Source organism: Tamandua tetradactyla, chromosome 1 (genome assembly GCF_023851605.1).
Source record: "Tamandua tetradactyla isolate mTamTet1 chromosome 1, mTamTet1.pri, whole genome shotgun sequence".
NCBI lineage: Eukaryota > Metazoa > Chordata > Mammalia > Pilosa > Myrmecophagidae > Tamandua > Tamandua tetradactyla.
Genome location: NC_135327.1, coordinates 140,985,040 through 141,009,502, shown reverse-complemented (window position 1 = coordinate 141,009,502; position 24,463 = coordinate 140,985,040). Strand labels below are relative to the sequence as shown.

The following is a 24,463-nucleotide window of genomic DNA, read 5'->3' as shown; positions in this document are numbered from 1 at the left end:
GCAAACACTGAAAAGAGAAACAGACATATCTACCATAATAGTTGGAGACTTCAATTACCTGCTCTCATCAATGGACCGAACATCTAGACAGAGGATCAATAAAGAAACAGAGAATTTGAATAATACAGTAAATGAGCTAGACTTAAAAGACATTTATAGAACATTACACCCCAACAACAGGAGGATATACCTTTTTCTCAAGTGCTCATGGATCATTCTCAAGAATAGACCATATGCTGGGTCACAAGGCAAGTCTCAATAAATTTAAAAAGATTGAAATCATACAAAACACTTTCCCACATCATAAAGGAATGAAGTTGGAAATCAATAACAGGCAGAGTGCCAGAAAATTCACAAATATATGGTGGCTCAGCAATACAGTCTTAAACAACCAAGTAATCAAGGAAGAAATTACAAAAGATATCAGTAAATATCTCGAGGCAAATGAAAATGAAAACAGAACATATCAAAAGTTATGGGATGCAGCAAAGGCAGTGCTAAGAGGGAATTTATTGACCTAAATGCCTATATCAAAAAAGAAGAGCAAAAATTGAAGAATTAACTGTCCACTTGGAAGAACTACAGAAAGAAGAGCAAACTAAACCCAAAGCAAGCAAAAGGAAATAATGAAGATTAGAGCAGAAGTAAATGAAATCGAGAATATAAAAACAAACAAGAAAATCAACAAAACCAGAAGTTGATTCTTTGAGAAAATCAATAACATTGATGGACCCTTAGCAAGACTGACAAAAAGAAGAAGAGAGAAATGGAAGAGGAGACATAACCACTGACCCACAGAAATAAAGAAAGTAATGAGAGGATACTATGAACAACTTTATGGTAATAAACTCAACAATGTAGATGAAATGGACAACTTCCTAGAAAGGCACAAACAACCAAAATTGACTCAAGAAGAAATAGATGACCTCAACAAACCAATCACAAGTAAAGAAATTGAATCAGTTATTAAGAAGATCCCAAAAAAGAAAAGTCCAGGACCAGATGGCTTCACATGTGAATTCTACCAAACATTCAAGAAAGAATTAGTACCAATCCTGCTCACTCTTCAAAAAAATTGAAGGGGAGGGAAGGCTAGCTAACTCATTCAATGAAGCCAACATCACCCTCATACCAAAGCCAGACAAAGATATTACAAAAAACAACAACAACAACAACAAAAAACCACTACAGACCATTATTTCTAATGAATATAGATGCAAAAATCCTCAACAAAATTCTTGCAAATTGAATCCAGTAGCACATTAAAAGAGTTACACATCATGACCAAGTAGGATTCATCCCAGGTATGCAAGGATGGTTCAACATAAGAAAATCAATTAATGTAATGCACCATATCAACAAATCAAAGCAGAAAAACCACATGATCATCTCGATTGATGCAGAAAAGGCATCTGACAAAATACAACACATTTCCCATTGAAAACACTTCAAAAGATAGGAATAGAAGGGGACTTCCTCAACACGATAAAGGAAATATATGAAAAACCCACAGTTAACAAGATCCTCAAGGGGGAAAAACTGAAAACTTTCCCCCTAATATCAGGAAGAAGACAAGGATGTCCATTATCACTGTTGTTATTCAACATTGTGTTGGAAGTTCTAGCCAGAGCAATTAGACAAGAAATACAAGGCATCAAAATTGGAAAGGAAGAAGTAAAAATCTCACTGTCTGCAGATGATATGATACTATATATTGAAAACCATGAAAAATCCACAGCAAAGCTATTAGAGCTAATAAATAAGTACAGCAAAGTGGCAGGTTACAAGATCAACACTCAAAAATCTGTAGTGTTTCTATATACTAGCAATGAACAATATGGGGGGAATCAAGAAAAAAACTGGAGAGACAGAAAAGTCTCTTCAATGAACGGTGCCTAGAGAACTGGATATCTGTATGCAAAAGAATGAAAGAGGACCCATTGTCGGAGCCAAGGGTTAAAACAAGACTTGCAGGTTTTATTGGGAGCAGCTGGCCTCAGGATGGCGGCAGTAAACTGTGGAGATTGTTATGTAGAGCAGTCTGGGAGGAAGAGAATGTTTACCCCAAATGGTTATGTTAAGTACGAAGGAAGAACACTGAAAGATAAGAACTTTGTTCCCTCAGGAAATGCATGCATGCCTATTGTCATCCTGTGGTATATAACCAGGATCTGGTTAAGAATAAAATTGTCTGAAGTCTGTCTGAAGTCTGTCTGAAGTAAACTCAAGCTTCAGACCCCCTGAGCCCATCTGTGTCTGTCTGTCTTTCTTTCTCTCCTTCTTCCTTTCTTTCTTTCTCATCATTCCTTAATATCCTTCAAGCTCCATTTCAACAGGAAGCAACATCTGGTGCCCAACGTGGGGCTCGAAGAAGAAGACTCCAAATCAATATTAAGGAACCAAGGAAAAGCCTCATTAGAGGCACGTGTGTCCAGCCGATAGAAGAGGACTCAAGTCATATTGGTAAGTAAGCATTTTCCTTGGATCATCAGGGTAATGGGTAATCACAACAGGCGGCTGGAGAAGTATGGAATATGTATGTATGTATGTTTGTATGTTTGTGTGTTGAAAACATCATTAGGGTGCCATTACTAAAATAAGGTTCTAATAAAGTTTAAGAGTTATTTATATTTTAAAGAAAAAGACTTTGTGGATAAAGCAGAAAAGAGTCTAAAGCAGACTCCCCATAGTGAGATGAGACATTGAGGGAAAAGGAGTGAAGAAAGTTCTGAATTGAAAACAGTTTTCCATGACAGTACAGTGAGGCCACATGGGGCAATAACAGAAGGGAGTTTAGGAAAAATAAAGAAACTATGTTCTTGTTGTTAGGAAGAAAATAGTAAAGGGAAATAGTTAATAGCATAAAGATGACACAGCCAGGAAATAATAGTCAGGGACAAGGTAACTCTAGTTGGGAAAAAGAGGTTAAAAAAGCTTCTTCAAGAAAGAAGCTATTTCTTAAAAAAAAAATCTTCAAAATACAAATACAGAAGTGTAAACCTGAGGCAAGGGAAAAGGACAGCAAATAACTTAAGATGGGATGCGTAATTATAATAACTTTACATTAATATGAGCTGCCTTTATATAAAAATTCATATACAGTCAGAAAATATTCACTAGGAACAATGCCATGCTGAACAAAAGTCACTACTAATTAATGGCTCCTGCAGAATTATAATAGATCGGTCCCCTAAGGGGTATGCAATTCAGGATTGTAGTTCTGACTCAAAGTGTTCTGTTAAGTTACCTTGGTTTAATCTAAATAATTATTCTACTGAAATTATACTTAAAATCTGTGACAAAGAATGGGAATAGTAACCCCATCTCCTTTTGTTAACTTAGATTCTCAACAAACAGCAATTTGGAAACTGGCCATGAGTTTAGCTCCTATTCATATTTTAAAAAGAAATATATTTTAAGAACTTTAAAACTAAAAATTCTTGTTAAAAACTATATATTGATATTTAATGCATATTTGAAACATTAAAGTATTTTAAGTATTTAACATTATTCTAACAAATTTAATTTTGATGGTAATTATATGTGGTAAAATATTTGTTCAAAGTAATGATTTAAGTATGAAAAATATGAAAGATGTATTTTTGTTAATAGGAAAACAGAATAGCTTTATCCTAAAATGAATAACTGTTACTACATGAGAAAAATACAGGACAAAGCTTAAACTAATATAATAAGTGCTGAGGGTTTGTAAAAATGGAAATATAGTTAAAATCAAGAAAGATTTAATGAGTCTAAAATGACAATGTTTTCTTGGACTCTTAGCCTGTTCTAATGAAAAGATATAAAAAAAATTTTTTTCTAAATAATTAGTTAAAAAGCAAAGAGTCTGTGTTTTATCAAAATAACTTATGTTAACTTTTATCATGTTGTTATCTGTATAAAAAATACTGATTTTCTCTTGGGTATCATTATACTGGCAAAAAATGCTTCTTTTCTTGCCCTAAACCAGGTGGCTTAATCTATTAATCTAAGTACTATTATTATAAATGAATCTATTACTGGCTAAATCATATTCAAATCATATAAATACCTATATTCCTTTAAGCCAAAATATCTTAAGGCTTTGTCCAGTCTTTATATAAACTACATATGTATAAACTAAATTTATCCTAAAATAACCATGGCTTATTTTGGGAGCAGATCAGATTTGAGGGCTGAATGCAAGGAAAAAATATACTTGTGGAGTCTTTTGTTCACCTGATGTTGCCATTACATGCAACTGATGTTGCTATCACATGACTTTGGTAAGAAATAGTTAAAATGTACACTTTAGCTGGGAGGACTGGCTATCCCCCTAGAAGGAGGTGTACTTTAATAAAGATATCTAGGTCCCAGGAAGCTCCCCTTGGTTCCTAGCCAGTTCCCAGAGGACCCAACTGGGCCCGGTCATGTAAGCAAATCGGAATTTGGCCATTATTGTGAGAAAATATCATAAAAACTGCATGAAATAAATTTAGAATTAGCAAAAACGCACAACCAATTATAAAGAATCCACATTCCTGCATTCCTTTTCAATCAATCCAATGAATTCAATTTAAAAAATCTGGTCATTTACTGCGAGTACACATCACTATTGACACTCTGCTTTCATTTTTGCTACCTGCCACTTTAGGGATTCCTAATTATATGTTACAAAACTCGTTTGATATTTTACAAGGAGATTCTGATTTATTAAGCAAAAGGCAGTTAACAGCTGCAGCTGAACGAGAGTTACAATTAATTGAACAATGCATTCAAAAAGGACAGCTTGTTCAAATAGATCTAAAAAACTTGTTGATTTTATTATTTTCTTTACCTTGCAATCTCCCACCGGCCTATTTAGCAAGATGGTGTTTTAAAATGGATTTTTTTACCAAACAGTTGACAAAAATGTTTAAATACATATTTGCAAAAGATTATTTCTTTAATAGCCAAAGGTCACCAAAGATATTATCAATTAAGAGGTCATGATCCTAATCGCATAGTGAGTGATCTCACAAAGGAAGAGGTTCAAAGTCTATATATTTTCAATACCTCTTGGCAAATAGCATTAAGTGACTTTAAAGGACAAATGAATAACCATTTGCTATGTCAAAACTTTTACAATTTTTAAAAATGTACGCATTGGATTTTGCCTCAAATAGTTCTGGCTTCCCCGCTAGCTATTACTGTCTTTACTGATGATAATACTAATGGGCAGGCTGCATATGTCACCCCAGTGGAAAACAAGTTAGAAAATGCCTTATACCTCAGCCCAGCATACTGAATTAGCAGCTGTAATTCAAGTATTACAAAGTTTTCCACAATCTCTTAATATTGTTTCTGATTTTGAATATGTTTGCCAAACAGTTACTCACATTGAGACAGCTTCTTTGTTTGAAAGAGATGAACTCTCCTGAATGTTTTTACATTTACAAACATTAGTCAGAAGTCAAATTAAACCTCTTTTTATCATGCATATAAGAGCTCATACCAATCTCCCGGGTCCTTTGTCATTACAAAATCAGCAAGCAGATAGTCTTGTGAGTTTAATTCAAGATCCCACAACACTTCACAAATTGACTGATATCAATAGCAAAGGGATGCGAAAGAAATTTCCATCTTTATCTAAACAGCAAGCTCAGGACATTGTCAGGACTTGTCCAACCTGTGGACCTTTGAATGCACTCCCATTTGCATCAGGGGTTAATCCCCAAGGTCAAAAAGCAAATAAATTATGGCAAATGGATGTTACTCATATTTCATATTTTGATAAAATGCAGTATGTACATGTTATCATAGACACTTGTTCTCCTTTCATCTGGGCTACCGCACAATCTGGAGAGCATTTCTGCCATGTTAAATCACATTTACTTAATGCTTTTGCTGTTATGGGATGCCCTCAATCTATCAAAATGGACAATTGTTCTGCTTATACAGGAAGACAATTTCATAAATTTTGTACTACTTTTAATATTACTCATATCACAGGAATTCCACATAATCCCTCAAGGCAAGGAATTATTAAACGAGCAAACTGGACACTAAAGTCTATGCTCTTTAAACAAAAAGGGGAGATGATGATCACGATGATGTTATGAAAATATGTACACCAAAAGATCAATTAGCAAAACCACTGTTTACTTTAACTTTTTTAAACATTTATGATAATTCATCACAGACTCCTGCAGAACATTTTAGTAATTTGGGAAAGAAAAATGATACAACCCAAACAGAACTGCAGCTGTAGCCAATCTATCGGAAAGATGTTAAAGATGATTTATGGAAACCAGGAATGGTAAAGGTGTGGGGTAGGGGTTTTGCTCTTGTCATTGCAGATGCCGGAACCTTGGTTTGGATTCCCTCGAAGAGAATAAAACCCAGACATGTCAACCCGGATGAAAATAACTAAATGAGTAATGTATATTATAGGACATATAGGACAGTTATCATAATTAATGATTCCTATGGAATTGTAAGATTCCCCCGTGGGGTTGAAGATAGCTGAGACTATATGGATAGGCAAGCTAAACCAGAGTTATTACATAGAGGATGATTTGTGCCAAAATTTGAGATGATAAATACATTATTCAGAGAAATTTATGGGAAATTTTCCTAGGACTGGGACCAAATTTGTAGTGAATTCTAGTAACTATAACTTCTCTCTAAATAGGAGCCATAAACACTATATATATACAGGGAATCAAACTTTAATTGTGAGAATTATTCTCTATTCACTTGTCTCCAAGCATTTATGTTGCAGAAAAATGAGACGATTGTAGAGGCAAGGAGAAGAGGTATCTGGCTGCTGGTGCAGATGTCAAGATCCTGGCAATCCTCTACAGAAACACAAGTCCTGATCCATTTGGCAAAAGAATATCTGAAAAGGACTAAGACTAATTGGACTCATTATTATAGCTGTCATTGGAATCACTGGAATTATCACAGTGACTATGGTCACTGGAACTGCATTGTTAAATTTGGGGCTGTTTATACTTCTTCGCTTCCTCCTTAGCTGTGTTTAACAGCAAATAATCAAAGTCAGAGAGCTTGACTGGCAGCCAATGATGGGTAAGACCCTTCCTTCAGAGCTTAAGGGCAACCTAAGACAGGCGCAGTCACTAAGCAAAGCCACCCTAACAATGTGATTCTTGCAAAAACTCTTGGCTCCCCCCTGAATCAAAGTCAGAGAGCTTGACTGGCAGCCAATGACGGGTAAGACCCTTCCTTCAGAGCCTAAGGGCAACCTAAGACAGGCACGGTCACCTCAGCTTATAAAATAAAAAGGGGGAAATGTAGGAGCCCAGGGTTAAAATAAGACCTGCAGGTTTTGTTGGGAACAGCTGGCCTCAGGATGGCAGCAGTAAACTGTAGAGATTGTTATGTAGAGCAGTCTGGGAGGAAGAGAATGTTTACCCCAAATGGTTATGTTAAGTACGAAGGAAGAACACTGAAAGATAAGAACTTTGTTCCCTCAGGAAATGCATGCATGCCTATTGTCATCCTGTGGTATATAACCAGGATCTGGTTAAGAATAAAATTGTCTGAAGTCTGTCTGAAGTAAACTCAAGCTTCAGACCCCCTGAGCCCGTCTGTGTCTGTCTTTCTTTCTTTCTCTCCTTCTTCCTTTCTTTCTTTCTCATCATTCCTTAATATCCTTCGAGCTCCATTTCAACAGGAAGCAACAACCCATGTCTCACACCCTATACAAAAATTAACTCAAAATGGATCAAAGACCTAAATATTAGATCTAAGACCATAAAACTGTTAGAAGAAAATGTAAGAAAATATCTTATAAATCTTATAATAGGAGGCAGTTTCCTAGACCTTACACCCAAAGCATGAGCACTGAAGAAATAAATAAATAAATGGGAACTCCTCAAAATTAAACCCTTTTGTGCATCAAAGAACTTTGTCAAGAAAGTAAAAAGGCAGCCTACACAATGGGAGACAATATTTGGAAATGATATATCAGATAAGGTCTAGTATCCAGAATATATAAAAAGATTGTTCAACTCAACAACAAAAAGACAGACAACCCAATTACAAAATGGGCAAAGACTTGAACAGATATTTCTCAGAGGAACTACAAATGGCCAAGAGGCACATGAAAAGATGCTCAACTTCCATGGCTATTAGGGAAATGCAAATCAAAGCCACAATGAGATATCATCTCATACCCACCAGAATGACCATTATCAATAAAACAGAAAACAACAAGTGCTGGAGAGGATGTGGAGAAAGAGGCACACTTATCTACTGTTGGTGAGAATGTCAAATGGCACAACCGCTGTAGAAAGCAGTTTCGTGGTTCCTCAGGAAGCTAAGTATAGAATTGCCATATGACCCGGTAATACCATTGCTAGGTATCTACGCAGAGGACATGAGGGCAAGGACACAAACGGACATTTGCACTCCAGTGTTCATTGCAGCATTATTTACAATTGCCAAGAGACGGAAACAGCCAAAATGTCCGTTGACAGACGAGTGGCTAAACAAGCTGTGGTATATACATACGATAGAATATTATGCAGCTGTAAAACAGAATAAAGTTATGAAGTATGTAACAACATGGATGGACCTTAAGGACATTACGCTGAGTGAGATTAGTCAGAAACTACAGGACAAATACTGCATGGTTTCACTGATATGAACTGACATTTGTGAATAAACTTGGAGAATTTCATTGATAACAGAGACCATCAGGAGATAGAAATAGGGTAAGATATTGCATAATTGGAGCTGAAGGGATACAGATTTGTGCAACAGGACTGATTGTAAAAACTCAGAAATGGGTAGCACAATACTACCTAACTGTAATACAATTATGTTAGCACACTGAATGAAGCTGAATGTGAGAATGATAGAGGGAGGAGGGCTGGGGGCACAAATGAAATCAGAAAAAAAAAGATAGACGATAAAGACTGATGGTATAATCTAGGAATGCCTAGAGTGTATAATGATAGTGACTAAATGCACAAATTTAAAAATGTCTCTGCATGAGGAAGAACAAAGGAATGTCATTACTATAGGGTGTTGAAAATAGATGGTAATTAATATTTTAAAATGTTAACTTCTGTGTGAGACTAAAGCAAAACATGTTTATTTGGTACAAAATTTATATTTTCACTAGTGCATTTGCTAATATAACTTATGTGGACAGCTTAATTGAACATCATAAGTAGATGGAACCTTGAGTCAGGCATAATATTTTGTACGTTTGTCCAGAGTGATGCCCCAATAAATCCCAGAGTGATTTGAACAGTGAGTAAAAAAGTATTTGCAAAGTCCCCTTGGGGGAATGGTGAGAAAGGGGGACAATTCAACTTCCCCAAGTGGAGAATTCTTGATAGTCTCACAAGCAGTGGGGACAACCAAAGCAATAAGCTGAGTCCCCAATCTTGGGGTTTGTTCATGTGAAGCTTGACCCCACAAAGGACCGGTCAAGCCTACTTAAAGTTAGGCCCAAAAGTCACCCTAAGTAAATCTCTTTTTTGCTCAGCTGTGGTCTATCTCTCCAGCCAACACCACAAGCAAACTCACCCCCCCCCCCCCGCCCCGTCTATGCGGGACATGACTCCCAGGGGTGTGGACCTTCTTGGCAATGTGGTACAGAAATCCTAGAATGAGCTGGGACTCAGCATAAAGGGATTGAGAAAACCTTTTCAACAAAAGAGGGGAGAGCAAAAGAGCAAAATGAGACAAAATAAAGTGTCAATGGCTGAGAGATTCCAAACAGATTCCAGAGGTTATCCTGGAGGTTATTCTTACGCATTAAATAGATATCACCTTGTTAGTCAAGATGTAATGGAGAGGCTTCAGGAACTGCCTAAAAATGTAGAACTGTGTTCCAATAGCCATGTTTCTTGGAGATGATTGTATGATACAGCTTTTGCAATGTGACTCTGTGATTGTGAAAACCTTGTCTGATGCTCCTTTTATCTATCTCTTTGGCAGACGAATAAAACATATGGATTAAAAATAAATAATAGGCAGAAGAAATGTTAAAATAAATTTAGTAGATTGAAATACTAGTGATCAATAAAGGGAGGGGTAAGGAGTATGGTATATATGAATTTTTTTCTGTTTTCTTTTTATTTCTTTTTCTGAATTGATACAGATGTTCTAAGAAGTGATCATGATGATGAATATACAACTATGTGATGATATTGTGAATTACTGATTATATATGTAGAATGGAATGATCATATGGTAAGAATGTTTGTGTTTGTTGTTATGGTTAAAAAAATTAAAAAATTAATAAAAAAAAGAGGTACATTTTTTCACTGTTAGTGGGTGTGCTGGTTTGAGACTGTTGTGTACCCCAGAAGCCATGTTCTTTCAATCCTAATACACACTTATGGGAGCAGAACTATTGCTTGGGTGGGATGTTTTTTATTAAGTTATTTCTATGGAGATATAACCCACATGAATTTGGGTGGGAACTTTTGATTAGGTGGTTTCCATGGAGATGTCTCTGCCCATTCAAGGTGGGTCTTAATCCATCTTACTGTACGCCTTTAAGAGGGAACCATTTTTGAAGAAGTTGAGAGCCTACACAGACACAGACATTTGGAGATTCAGAAAGAAAATGCCTCCTGGAAGCTGTTTGAAACCAGAAGACAAATGACCAGGCGATGTCAGCCATCTGCCTTCCCAGCTGACAGAGGTATTCCAGATGTCAGATGTCATCACCGTTTCTTGAGTCAAGGTATCTTTTTCTAGATGCCTTAGTTTGGACTTTTCATGGCCTTAGAATTGTAAAATTGTAACAATAGGTTCCCTTTATAAAAGCCAACCAATTTCTGGTATATTGCATTCTGTCAGAATTAGCAAACTAAAATAGTGGGAATATAGAGTGGTGCAACTTCTCTGGAAGGCAGTTTGGCAGGTCATTGGGAAGCTAAATTTAGAGTTGCCATATGATCCAGCACTTCATTTACTAGGTATATATTTGGAGTAACTCAAGGCAGGGACACAAATGGACATTTGCATACCAATGCTTTTAGCAGCATCATTCATGATTGCCAAGGGATGGAAACAGCCCAATGCCCATCAATGGATGAGTGGGTTAACAAACTGTGGTATATACACATGATGGAATATTATGCAGTTGCAAGATACAGTAAAATGATGTATGCAACAACATAGATGAACTGAGGGCAATATATTGAGTGAAATTAGTCAGAAACAAAAGGACAAATACTGTATGGTCTCACTAATATGAACTCACAATAATGAGTAAACTTTGAGAGTTAAAGCTAAGAATACAGATTATCCGGAGATATTAAGGGGTAGAGATTGGGCATTTGATGCTGAAGGAGTAGAGAATGTTCAACAGGATTGACTGCAAATATCCAGAAACAGATAGCACAATACTATCTGATGGTAGCACAATGTTGTAAGTATAATGAACAAAGCTGAGATATGAGTATTGTTGAAAAAGGAAGGCCCTTACGGCACCTGAGGGAAAGACAGAGGATAAAAACGGTAGAGGACTATACAACTTAGCAAAACATAGTGTGGACAATGATGGTGATTAAATGTACAAATATAAGAAAGTTTTTATATGAGGGAAAACAAATGAACAGCAATATTGCAAGGTGTTTAAAATGGTATGGTATATGAAAAAAATATAATCAATGCAAAGTGGGGTCTGTAGACAACAGTAACATTGTATTATGCTTCGATTAATTGTCGCAAATGCAATATACCTAAGCTAAACATCAATAAGAGGGGGATATAAAGAACGGTTATAGGATTCTTCGTGTTATTGTTTCTTCTTTTCATGATTTTACTCTTCATTTTTTTCCTCTTCTCTCTTTGTGGAGGAAATGGAAAAGTTCTCATATAGCTTGTGGTGGTGATTGTATAACTGTGATTATACCAGAAGTCATTGATTTTTTTACTGAGGATGGATTGCATGGGGTGTGAATAAAACTGTTTTAAAAATGAACAGAAAGATATAGACGCTGGAGAAAATGTGGAGAGAGAGGTACTATTTACTGTGGGTAGGGAAGTAGAATGGTGTAGCCCCTATGGAGGGTAGTGTGGCGGTTCCACAGGAGACAAAGTTGTCATATGATCCTGCAACCTATTTATTAGGTATACACTTGGGGTCTTCCAGGCCAAGATGGCAGCTTAGGTATACACTTGGAAGAACTGAAAGCAGGAACAGGAATGAACACACTGGTGTTTTGGTGGCAGTATTTACAATTTGCAATGGATGCAGGTGGCCTAAGGGTACACTGTTGGATGTATGGAAGGGAGAACCATGGTGTATACATACAACAGACTATTGAGTGGCTGCAAGAAGGAATGAAGTTGTAAATGAACCTTGAGGACATTATATTGAGTGAAATAAGCTAGAAATTAAAAGACAAAATATTGTAAGATCTCACTAATATGAACTAACTATAATGTGCGAACTCTAAGAACTGAATTCAAGAGCATAGGTTATCAGGTAATAGAATATGGGCAGAGATTGGGTAATTAATGATTAAGGAGTACAGAATGTTCAATCAGACTTATTTTAAAGGTTTCTAGATTGTAAGCTTTTACAGCATCCACATCTATTCCTGAGGTTTAGCTGTTATTTCTAAATTCTGAGATGCTGAGCTCTTTGTGTATGACCTGGTCGTTCCCTGGAATATCCAGTATTTGCGTGACACTTGAGACTCAGAGGAGTTCCGCAGCTATGAAAGTCAGCATTATCCCATACAGCAGCTGTTAAAAATACTGAAAAAAATTATCAGACTTCAATTAGAGATATGAATGAGGCTGATGTAGGTAGGACTAAGGTAAATCTGAACATTAAAAAAAAAAAACATAGCTTTCCAAGTTGTCACTGCTGCTATTCAACATTGTGGCAGAAGTTCTAGCTAGAGCATTTAGGCAAGAAAAAGAAATAAAAAGCATCCAAATTGGAAAGAAAGAAATAAAACTGTTGCTAATTGCAGATAAATGTTACTATATTTAGAAAAATCCAGAAAAAAATGACATCAAAGCTATTTGAGCTCATAAGTGAGTTCAGCAAAATGGTGGAATACAAGGTCAACACAAAAAAAATCAATGGTGTGTCTATACAATAATAATGAGCTATTCAAGGAGATACTTAAGAATTCCATCTACCATAGCATCTAAAAGAATCAAATATTAGGAATAAACCTAATGAAGGATGTAAAGAACTTGTACACATAAAATCACAAAATACTACTAAAAGAAATCAAAGAAGACTTTAATAAATGGAAAGACATTCGATGTTCATGCATTTGAAGGCTAAATGTCATTAAGATATGAATTCTACCCAAATTTATCTACAGAGTCAATGCAGCACCAATAAAAATTCCAACAGACTACTTTGCAGAAACGGAGAAGCTAATTATCAATTTTATTTAGAAGGGTAAGAGGCCTCAAATTGCCAAAAATGTCTTGAAAAAGAAGAACATTTCCTGACTTTAAAGCATATTAAAAAGCCACAGCGGTCAAAAACAGCATGGTACTGGCATAATGATAAACATATATATATATATATTTTTTTAACATGGGCAGGCACCGGGAATAGAACCCGGGTCCTCGGACATGGCACGCAAGCACTCTTACCTGCTGAGCCACCGTGGCCCACCCACGATAGACATATTGATCAAGAGAATTAAATTGAAAGCTCAGAAATAGACCCTCATTTATACGACCAATTGATTTGTGATAAGGCTCCCAAGCCCACTCAACTGGGACAGAACAGTCTCTTCTATTGGAGAACTGGATATCTGTAAGGAAAAAAGAATGAAAGAAGACCCCTATCTCATTCTATTCAAAAATTAATCATAATGGATCAAAGATCTACATATAAAAGCCAGTATCAAAAAACTCGTAGAAGATAAGGTAGGGAAACATCTTCAAAATCTAGCAATAGGCAGCAGTTTTTAGACTTCACACCCAAAGCACAAGCAACAACAACAAAAAATAGATAAATGGGAATGCTTCAAAATCAAGTACTTCAGTGCTTCAAAGGACTTTGTCAAAAGGATGAAAAGGCAACTGATTCAATGGAAGAAAATATTTGGAAACCACATCTCTGATAAGGGTTCGATATCCAGAATATATAAAGAAGTCCTACAACTCAACCACAAAAAGACAATCCAAATGAAAACGGGCAAAGGACTTTATTTTTTCCAAAGAGGAAACACAGATGGCTAAGAGGCACGTGAAAGATACTCAGCTTCATTAGCTATTAGGGGAATGCAAATCAAAACCACAATGAAGTATCTCTCACATCTATTAGAATTGCCACTGTTAAATAACAACAACAACAAAAAGTACTGGAAAAGATGTGGGGAAATTGGAACACTTATTCACTGCTGGTGGGAAAGTGAAGTGGTATAGCTGCTGTGGTGAACTGTTTGGTGGTTCCTCAGGAAGCTAAGTATAGAGTTGCTTTACAACCTGGCAATACTGCTACTAGGCATATACCGAGAAGATCTGAAAGCAGGTATGCAAACTGACATTTGCACACCTATGTTCATAGTGGTGTTATTCACAATTGCCAAAAGATGGAAACAACCCAAGTGCCCATCAACAGATGATGAATAAATAAAATGTGGTATATATATACAACGGAATATTATTCAGCAGTAAGAAGGAATGAAGTCCTGAAGTATGCAACAACATGGATGAACCTTGAGGACATTATGTTAGGTAAAATAACTCAGACACAAAAGGACAAATATTATATGATCTCACTGATAGGAACTAATTATAATATGTAATCTCATAGACATAAAATATAGACTATAGGTTACTGAGATAAAGAATGAGGCTAAAGAATGGGAAGTGGTGGCTTAATATGTACAAAATGTTTAACTAGGCTGAATTAAATGTAAACATTTGGAAATGAACAGAGGTGATGTTAGCACGTTATTGTGAGAATAATTAACAGTGCTGAATGGTATATGAGCATGATGGAAAGGGGAAGTTTAGAGTCAAGTATGTCACCAGAAGGGAAGTTGGATGTTAAAACATGGGAATGTATAACATTTAATCTTGTAGACAATGTCCATGTTAACTGTACAAATATTAAAAAGTTCTTTCATGAACTAGAGCCAATGTTCAACATTATTATAAGGAATTAATAATAGAGGGGTATATGGGAAAAATGTATCTATCACAAACTATGTACTATAGTTAACAGTAATATTTTAATACTTTTTCAGTAAGAGTAACAAATGTACCATACCAATTCTATGGGTCAATAATATGGGGGGATAAGGAATATGGGAGGATTAAGGTTTTCTTTTTTATTTCTTTTCTGGAGTAATGAAAATGTTCTAAATTTGATCATGGGGGGCTTTATGCAAATTATTATATTTCGGATAGTTTCTATGCTGTGTGAATATATCTCAATACAATTGCATTAAAAAAATACAATGGTGAACTGGTTTTACTTACATAATAAACTAGAAGAGGAAATGGAAGGATCATTTGTTGGATAACTACCAGCATCATGCTAGACCTTATATACTTTATTTAAACTCTTACAACCCTGTTGCGATGGGTGGCATTCATTTTATGTAGAACAATGCAAATTCAATTTTATTGATCTTTTTTAACAGCCAATTTTTGGTTTTGTGGATTCCATTGAGGTTTTTTTAGTCTCTATTTCAATTACCTCCACTGTAACCTTTATTTCCTTCCTTCTACTCACTCTGAGTTTAATTTGCTCTCCTTTTTCTAGATTCCCCATTTTTTTATGTTAGCTCTTTGATTTGAGATCTTTCTTCTTTTTTTTAAATGTAAGCAGCATTTAGAGCTATAGATTTCCCACTCAGCACTGCCTTTGCTACATCCTCTAAGTTTTAGTATGCTATGTTTTCCTTTTCATTCACCTCAAGTTATGTCCTAATTTTCCTTGTGATTTCTTCTTGACCTATTGTTTTATGAATATATTCTTTAATTTTCTGATATTTGTGAATTTTCCACTTCCTCTGTTATTGATTTCTAGCTTCATCCCACTCTCGTCAGAGAAGACACATTGTATGATTTCAACATCTTTATATTTATTGAGACTTTTTTTTTTTGCACAGGCAGGTACCAGGAATCAAACCTGGGTCTCTGGCATGGCAGGCAAGAATTCTGCCTGCTGAGCCGCCGTGGCCCGCTTGAGACTTGTTTTTTGACTTAAAATATGTTCTATACAGGAGAATATACCATGTTCACTGGAGAAGAATGTATCTTGCACTGGCTGTTGGATGAACTACTTTATATAGATCTGTTAGGTCTATCTGGTTTTAAGTATCATTCAAGTCTACTATTTTCTTATTGATCTTCTGTCTAGATGTTCTATTCATTTATATATTAATATTAATATGTACTCAAATCTGTCAATATTCCCTTCATATATCTTGGGGGTCTGCTGTTTGGTGCATATATATTTATCATTATGTCTTCATTTTGAATTGACTCCTCTATCAATATATTATGACTTTTGTCCCTCATTACAGTTTTTAATTTAAAGTCCATTTAATCTGACATTAGTATAGCCACTCTAGCTCTCTTTTGGCTACTACTTGCATAGAATATTTTTTCCATCCTTTCATTTTCCATCTACTTATGTCTTTGAATTTAAGGTAAGACTCTTGTAAACGGCATTTAGCTGGGTGATAATGCTTTTTTATCCATTCTGCCAATCTCTGCATTTTGAATGGAGTTTTAATCTATTTACATTTAAAGTAACTACTGATCATGCAGTAATTTCTTCTGCCACTTTGCTATTTTGTCTTTGGAATTCTTATAACTTTTTTACCCTTAATTCTTCCATTAATGCCTTCATTCATATTATTTGTTTTTTATACTGTGCAATTTTGAGTCCCTTCTCCTTTCTTTCTGAATATATTTTTCATGTATTTTCTTTGTACTTACCATAAGGTTGAAATTTAACATCCTAAATAAATAATATCAGTTGACTTGAGGGCAACTTATCTTCAGTAGCATACACATATACTTACAGTGTATATTTTAATATTTTAATGTTAACTCTGGTATTTAGCCCCTGAGCTAAGTTTGTGTTGAGTGAGTTTATATTGAGTGAGTGATTATTTCCTTAAATGCCAGAGCTAGTCAAAACAAACAAATCAAAGCAAAAACTCACCTTTTACTGTCTTTGCAAATTGGCACTGTTTTCTCTAGTGGTTTCCTTCAGAGCTTAGCCCACCTACCAAGGAGATCATCCTGAGACTAATCCAAAGTACAGGGACCTCTCTGTTTTATCTGAGCCTGCCTGGAGCCATTCCTGGAGCAACTGCATCTGCTTCTTTTCCTGGACTTGCACTTGCTAAAAGACTTAGGAATTCCCTGTTCATAGTTTACAGGGGTTTGAGTGAACACCCCTTCTATTTCTTTTGAAATAGATCTCCAACCCCTCCTGGGTGGTCTTTTGAAGGACTTAATGCAGGCAGTTCTTTGCCCTAGGCCACATTATCTTAATTGTTTCTCCAAGGTCCTTAGAGAACAAATTCTGGAAGGGGGAGCCTAAGATACATTCTACCACTCAGTCTCTCAGACCCACACCCATAGATTGGCACTGATATACTTGTGCCCTAGAATATGCAGAAGGGCCACTCTCCTCTGTCTGGATCGAAGTCAGGGAACCACAATGAGAGTGCAAGCTGGCTTCCCCCTGCATTATGAGGGGTGCAGGAGGGGCCAGCCAGGGTGCCAGGAGTCTTTTTTGTGGGTTTTGAAATTACATTTTCTTGATTTAACACTTGCCCAATTAATGTAGCTCTTTTACTGTTTTCTGCACTTTTGTGGATGTTTACTTGTCTTTAAGATTCTTCTGCTGCCTTTACTTGAGTGGGGAGGAACAATGACTGCCCTCAAAGCCAGCCCCCATGCAATCTGAAGTAGCTGATCAAAAGCAAAGATCTGTGATCAGACCACACATCCCTAGAGTTTGGAGGACTAGGTCTTTATGTCCCACCCCGTCACCAGCCAAGCCATACCATTAGTCCAAGCTTCAGTCCCCACTGCTTCCTGCTATGAGGCTGGGAGAAAAGGGATGATAGCTTCTGTAAAGAGGGTGAGATCACCAGTAGTTATCACAATTTACCAGATTCTTCCTCCCACTCCTCCCTGGAGGCTGCATAGTGTTCCACTAGACTCTGGATAGACAGTTCTGTATAATTCAATAGCTGTTCTGGTGGATGAACTGATTTCTGGAGCTTCCTACTCTGCCATCTCCCCACAACCCAAGATTTAATAATTTGGCCAAAGTTATTTAGTAATAAAAATGTAATATATGGTAGAGCCAAAATTCACACCTAAAACTACTTCTTGAGTCCATACTTTTCCCATTGTCACATATCAAAACATGATAACTTTATAAATACATATTTTATCTTATTTTGAAAGGCTTTTCCAAAATAAGATTCAAAGTTTTATCAATGATACATTGTAAAATGAGAAATTAAATCTTTAGTTACCTTCACATATTTATGGATTTTTAAAAACAACCTACAGCCAAGATAAATTTATCTAAAGAAAATTATGAAGGGTTGCTAAATAATTCTGTAAACATGGTCAATTTTAAGGTATTTCTTAACACTGGACTCAGGGAATTATCTTTGAGTGAACAGAGACTTAGATCTAAGGAAAATAAAACTATGGCTTAAAATCCCTCTGGTACTTAAGAGTGGGAAAAGGGGGAGAATTTATAGGGGAAAATAACAAAAGTTCATAATATTTATCATTTGTAAAAAGAACATGAAATTATTTTTTTAATTTATTAATTTAAAAAAAATTTACCAACAAACGAACTAAAACATTAACATGTGATCATTCCATTCTACATATATAATCAGTAATTCACAATATCATACTTAGCTGCATAGTCATCATTTCTTAGAACATTTGCATCAATTCAGAAAAAGAAATAAAAAGACAACAGAGAAAGAAAGAAAACGAAAACAGAAAAAAAAAGATTATACATACCATAACTCTTACCCCTCCCTTTCATTGATCACTAGCATTTCAAACAAATTTATTTTAACAATGAAATTATTTTTAACTGTATAAATTACTGCCCATTTCATTCTTGCCTATTATTCATTACTATTCTTTTCTAGTATGAACAAACCACCACTTATTTTCAATTTTAGAGAGTATGGCTATTTCTTTTATTTTCCCATATTTCCACCCAGGAAAACCACCAACATTTTAAGTATTCGAGCCTCAAATTCACACCTGCCTAAAGGACCTGCTAGTGGGTACTGAAACTCCCTATGCCTACCAATTTAGAATATTCCCCTTCTTATCCCCTCCCTCTTCCCTTACTATTACAAGGGATTCTCAGATTCTCATTTCTTCCAATCTACCTTTTTTTTACCCTAGAAACTTCCTTTACTGTCCCCAGATGGACCCTCTGATGAAACGGCCAGGAGAGTCAATGGTAAATCCTGATTTCCCACTGGAGTACAGGTAAATCTTTCTGCCATGTCTTAGCTAAAATGATTCACCATTATCACTTAGGAAGCCCCATTGAATATAAAAATTATAATTTCTAGGGAAAAAAAAGTGTGCTTCAGACCAGAAAATTCAGAGATAACAGGGAAAAGGACTGTTGGAATAACAACTATTTCAATCAACAAAAAGAAAGTGCAAAATCTAAAATGTCAAAAAGGACAAAACCTGGAGGTACTGAGCATTTACAGTAAGCCACAGTTCCCCACAAAGACCCTAATTTCCTATCTCTAACCTACCAGTCCTTTAGGCCTAAAAAACAACCACCAATCTTGGACCTGAGAATGTATCTTCTCTTTCTGATAGACAAGCTGGGATAGAGCAGAGGGAGATGAATGTTCTGGGTATCCCCAGTTGGAAATCTGAACTTTATCTCCCACAGGCACAGCACCATCACATGTGGTGACTACCAGCCACTACTTTGGTTTAGGATTAGAACAATAACAATAATGAAAACAGATACTATTTTTAAATTTTTACTACATCAAATGCTTTGCTACAATGCTTTATGTAGCATACACACACATATGTAGCATACACACACAATCACATTTAATCCTTACAATAATCCTGTACGGTAGGTACTTATTAATCAATTCCATTTTTTCAGTTGTGGAAACTGACACACACAGAAGTTAGGTAATTTGCCTAGGACTAGAAAGTGGTAAAATCAGAATTCTAACTCCATTTTTATTGACACCAAACCTATACTTAAGACATATTTATGGATGATGAATCAATAACCTTCAAGAAATTAAGTCCATACATTCATACACTGCCTATATATGATTCGCAGATTAGGATCCTGTCAGGTTCATTATCTAAACTGCAGACTTTACTTACTCTATCAAAGCATTACAACTATAGGTATTAAAAATAGGAGGCAAAATTTCCCAATTAGTTACTTACAACATACCTATTATGATGTTACCCATCTTGCTTTGTAATGTTATATTACCTGTAAAAAAGAGAAAAAGAAAAGACAAGTCTATTTATTAGGAAAAATCTAGAAAGGAACTGTGTTATATGGTATCCTAAAACATGGCTGGATATCTAAAATGTTATTTCATAATTATGTATTGGTAAATTTTTTCAGTCTCACAATTCCAGTCAGATTTAATTGCATCTCTGAAATAGGCATCTTTGGAAATCCTTTTCTACCACTCCTGAACCATAGCCTTTGTAATAACTATAAAACAAACCACCATACTTTCTGGAAAATGTGGAGGAAAAATAATGATACTTCTAAAACCCAGAAATGAAAAAAAAACATTACTCAAATGTACTCACTATCTATTTTCAACCTAAACATTAATATACTTATCAGAGTATACAAAGCCAAGTTTGAACCAAGTAACACTAAAACATTCTATGGAAAAAAATAATTACTGTTAATTTTTAGGCCAGTAATCCATGTCTATCTGTTATATTAAAGTGGTTTCTGTGGCAAAAAGTTAAAGTGATTTCAGGCACTAGCAATAATGAATACAATGAGGTATAAATGGCAACAAAAAGCATCAACAGTTTTCATCTTTCAATAAAAATATATTTTCCAGGACAAGTATGAGCCCCCATTCCTCCAACAGCAAAAAGAGTAGGGTTATTCTTCAAGTGTGTGTTAATGGAACAATACAGTATACTCCTCATATTCGCTCAATTAGAAGTGTGAGCAATAAAAATATTAGCTCTTCTACCATTATTCTAAAATCACACTAAAAAGTAAAGGAATAATTATGGTCTCAGAATTAATTTAAGGTAAGGGAACTCATTTCTTTTATTTTGCATATTTCATAAACACAGAAATATATCAGTATTTAAGAAAAACAAAAAAGCACTTCATTCATTCATCAAACAAATATGCTTTGACTGCAAAAATCTCTTCAAAGGTCTTACCTTCCATAATAATGAATATGAGTTTATTCTGTAGGATTAAAAACCTGGTTTGTGGGGAGGTTCCAAGAAGATGGTGGAACAGGATGGGTGGAGTTCACCCCTGCTCCAAGCAACAGCTACAGAAAGGATGGGAAGGTGACTGAGACGATGATACCAAGGTATAAGTGACCTGGGAGGGTCTTCTACACCACAAAGGGAGATCCTGGTTGCAAAAGGTGAAGAACTGAGACACACAGAATGAGAGACCATCTGGCCACTGCAAACAGCCTAATGTACCCCTTTCCAAATGGAAGACCAAAGAAGCCCTCAGGAGTGCACAGATGGGGGGATGGGGACTAGGAAGTAAGCCAAACTGTATTCCTTGAACTGCTACCCTCACGCGTAGAGTGCTGTGACCTGTGACTCACCATATATCCCACACACCTGAACCTCGTCACCTCCTCCCTGTGCTGCAAGAATCCCGCATCAGTCCCGCAAATACAAAGCTGTAGACTGAAGGAACTCAATTTCCAAAGTAACCCTATCAAGATATTTACATGCCTTGAAGACAACAGAAAATCACTAAGCATGTGAAGATGCAGACAGATATAGCACAGCCTAATGACCTAATTAAAACACCAGAGGAGACACAGACTTTGGAACAACTAATCAAAGATATTCATACAACTAAATAAAATAAATGGGATGGCTAATGATATAAAGGAGATAAAAAAGACACTAGAAGAGCATAAAGAGAATTTGAAAGAATAGAAAAATAGCAGATATCAAAGATTAAAGATGCTGTAGACCAAATCAAAAATATACTAGATACACACAACAGCAGATTTGAACAGGCAGAAGAAAAAACAAGCAAACTAGAACAGAAGACAACTGACTTTGAACAGTCAAAAGAGCAAATGGCAAAAAAGATGGAAAAATATGACCTGGATCTCAGAGAAGTGATGGCCAAAACAAAGTGTACAAATATAAGAATCATCAGTGTTCCAGAAAGAGAAGAGTAAAGGGCTAGGGATGCTAGTTGAGGATATAATGGGGGAATATTTCCCAATGCTTAAAAGGAACATAAATACGCAATTTAAAGAATCCCAATGAACTCCAAATAGGATAACCCAAATACACCTTCCCCCAGACACATACTAATCAGTTTGTCAAATGTCAAAGTGAAGCAGAAAATCCTGAAAGCAGCAAGAGAAAAACAATCTACAACATACAAGGGAAACCACATAAGACTGGGTTCAGACTACTCAACTGGCACTATGGAGGCAAGAGGGCACTGGTATGATATATTTAAGATTCTGAAAGAGAAAGACTTCTAGTCAAGAATTCCATTCCCAGCCAAATTATCCTTCAAAACTGAGGGAAAGATTAAAACTTTCACAGACAAACAAATGCTGAAAGAATCTGTCAACAAGAGACCGGCCCTACAAGAAATACTAAAGGGAGTTCTGCCAACTGAAAAAAAAAAAAAAAAGAAGACAGGAGAGGGAGGTCTGGAGGAGGGCACAGAATTGAAGAGCACCAGTAAGGGTAACTTAAAGGATAAAAAGAGAGAGAGGGAAAAGAATATAAAACTCTGACAAATGAAATCCAAAATTTGGAAGTCCATGACAAACTCTGGGATGTGTCCTGTAACTACTTGTTGAAGAGTGCTTTCAAAACTATTGCTTTTTTCTTTCTTTGCTTTGTATATATGTTATATCATACAATAAAAAAAGTTAAAGAAAAAGTCCAAAGGATAAGATGGTGGATTCAAGAAATGCCTTTCAGGTAATAACTTTGAATGTTAATACACTAAACTTACCAATTAAAAGGCACAGATTGGCAGAATAGATCAAGAAATATAATCCAGTTATATGCTGCATAGAAGAGACTTATCTTAGACACAAGGATACACATACATTGCAAGTGAAATGGTGGAAAAAGATGTTCCACACAAGCTGTAACCAAAAGTAGTAGTAGCAGCTATATTAATATTGGACAAAATAGACTTTAAATTTAAAGACATCATAAGAGACAAAGAAGGACACTATGTATTAATAACAGGGATAATTCACCAAGAAGAAATAACATAATAAATGTTTATGCTCCCAATCAAGGAGCTCCAAAGTACATAAGAGAGATGTGGCAAAACTGAAGGGCATTACAAACGTTTCAACAACAACAGTAGGAGACTTCAATACACCACTCTATAGATAGAACAAGCAGACAGAGCATCAGCAAGGAAATGGAGAAGTTAAACAACTTGATAAATGAATTAAACTAACAGACATATATAGGTCATTACACCCCCAAACACCAGGATATACATTCTTCTCTAGTGCTCATGGGACATTCTCTAGGATAGATCGTAGATCAAAGACAAAACTGGTCTTTATAAATTTAAAAACATTTCAATTATTCAAAGGACTTTCTCTGATCACAATGGAATGAGGCTAGATATTGATAACTACCAAAGAATGAGAACTTCCACAAATATATGAAGAGTAAATAACACACTCTTAAACAATCAGTTAGTCAAAGAAGAAATTGCGAGAATAAAACATATTAGAACTTAAAGGATGCAGCAAAGGCTGCGTGGGAGGAAAATTTATTGCCCTAAATGCCTATATAAAAAAAGAAGAGTGAGCAAAAAACAAGGACTTAACTGCTCACCTGGAGTAATGTGAGAAAGAACCACAAACTAACCCCAAAGCAAATACAAGAAGAGAAATAAAGATTAAGGCAGAGTTAAATGAATGGGAGGACAAAAGAACAATAGAAAGAATCAATAAAACTAAAAGTTGGTTCTTAGAGAAAATCAATAAAATTGATGGGCCACTAGCAAGGCTGACAAAGAGAAAAAGAAAGAAAATGCAAATACACAAAATCAGAAATGAGAGGGGGTCATTACCACAAACCCTGAAGAAATAAAAGAAATCATAAGAGGATACTATAAACAACTATATGCCAACAAACTAAACAACTTAGCTGAATTAGACATATTCCTGGAAACACACAAATGAGCTACAATGACTCTGTAAGAAACAGAAGTTCTTATCAAACCAATCGCAGGTAAAGAAATTCAATCAGTCATCAAAAA

At 35.7% G+C, this 24,463-nt stretch overlaps 1 protein-coding gene across 6 annotated transcripts in view; it reads right to left on the bottom strand.

Moving 5' to 3' along the window:
- Positions 1 to 24,463, bottom strand: part of FAM185A (family with sequence similarity 185 member A) — a 180,376-nt gene that overhangs the window by 101,053 nt on the left and 54,860 nt on the right. For all 6 annotated transcript variants that reach the window (XR_013174062.1, XR_013174067.1, XR_013174061.1 and 3 more), the window contains exon 5: positions 20,408 to 20,449. Coding sequence is in view for 2 of the 6 variants with exons in the window: in XM_077156938.1 (XP_077013053.1) it covers positions 20,408 to 20,449 (42 nt within the window). In the remaining 4 variants the exon portion in view is untranslated. The remainder of the gene's footprint in view (positions 1 to 20,407; positions 20,450 to 24,463) is intronic.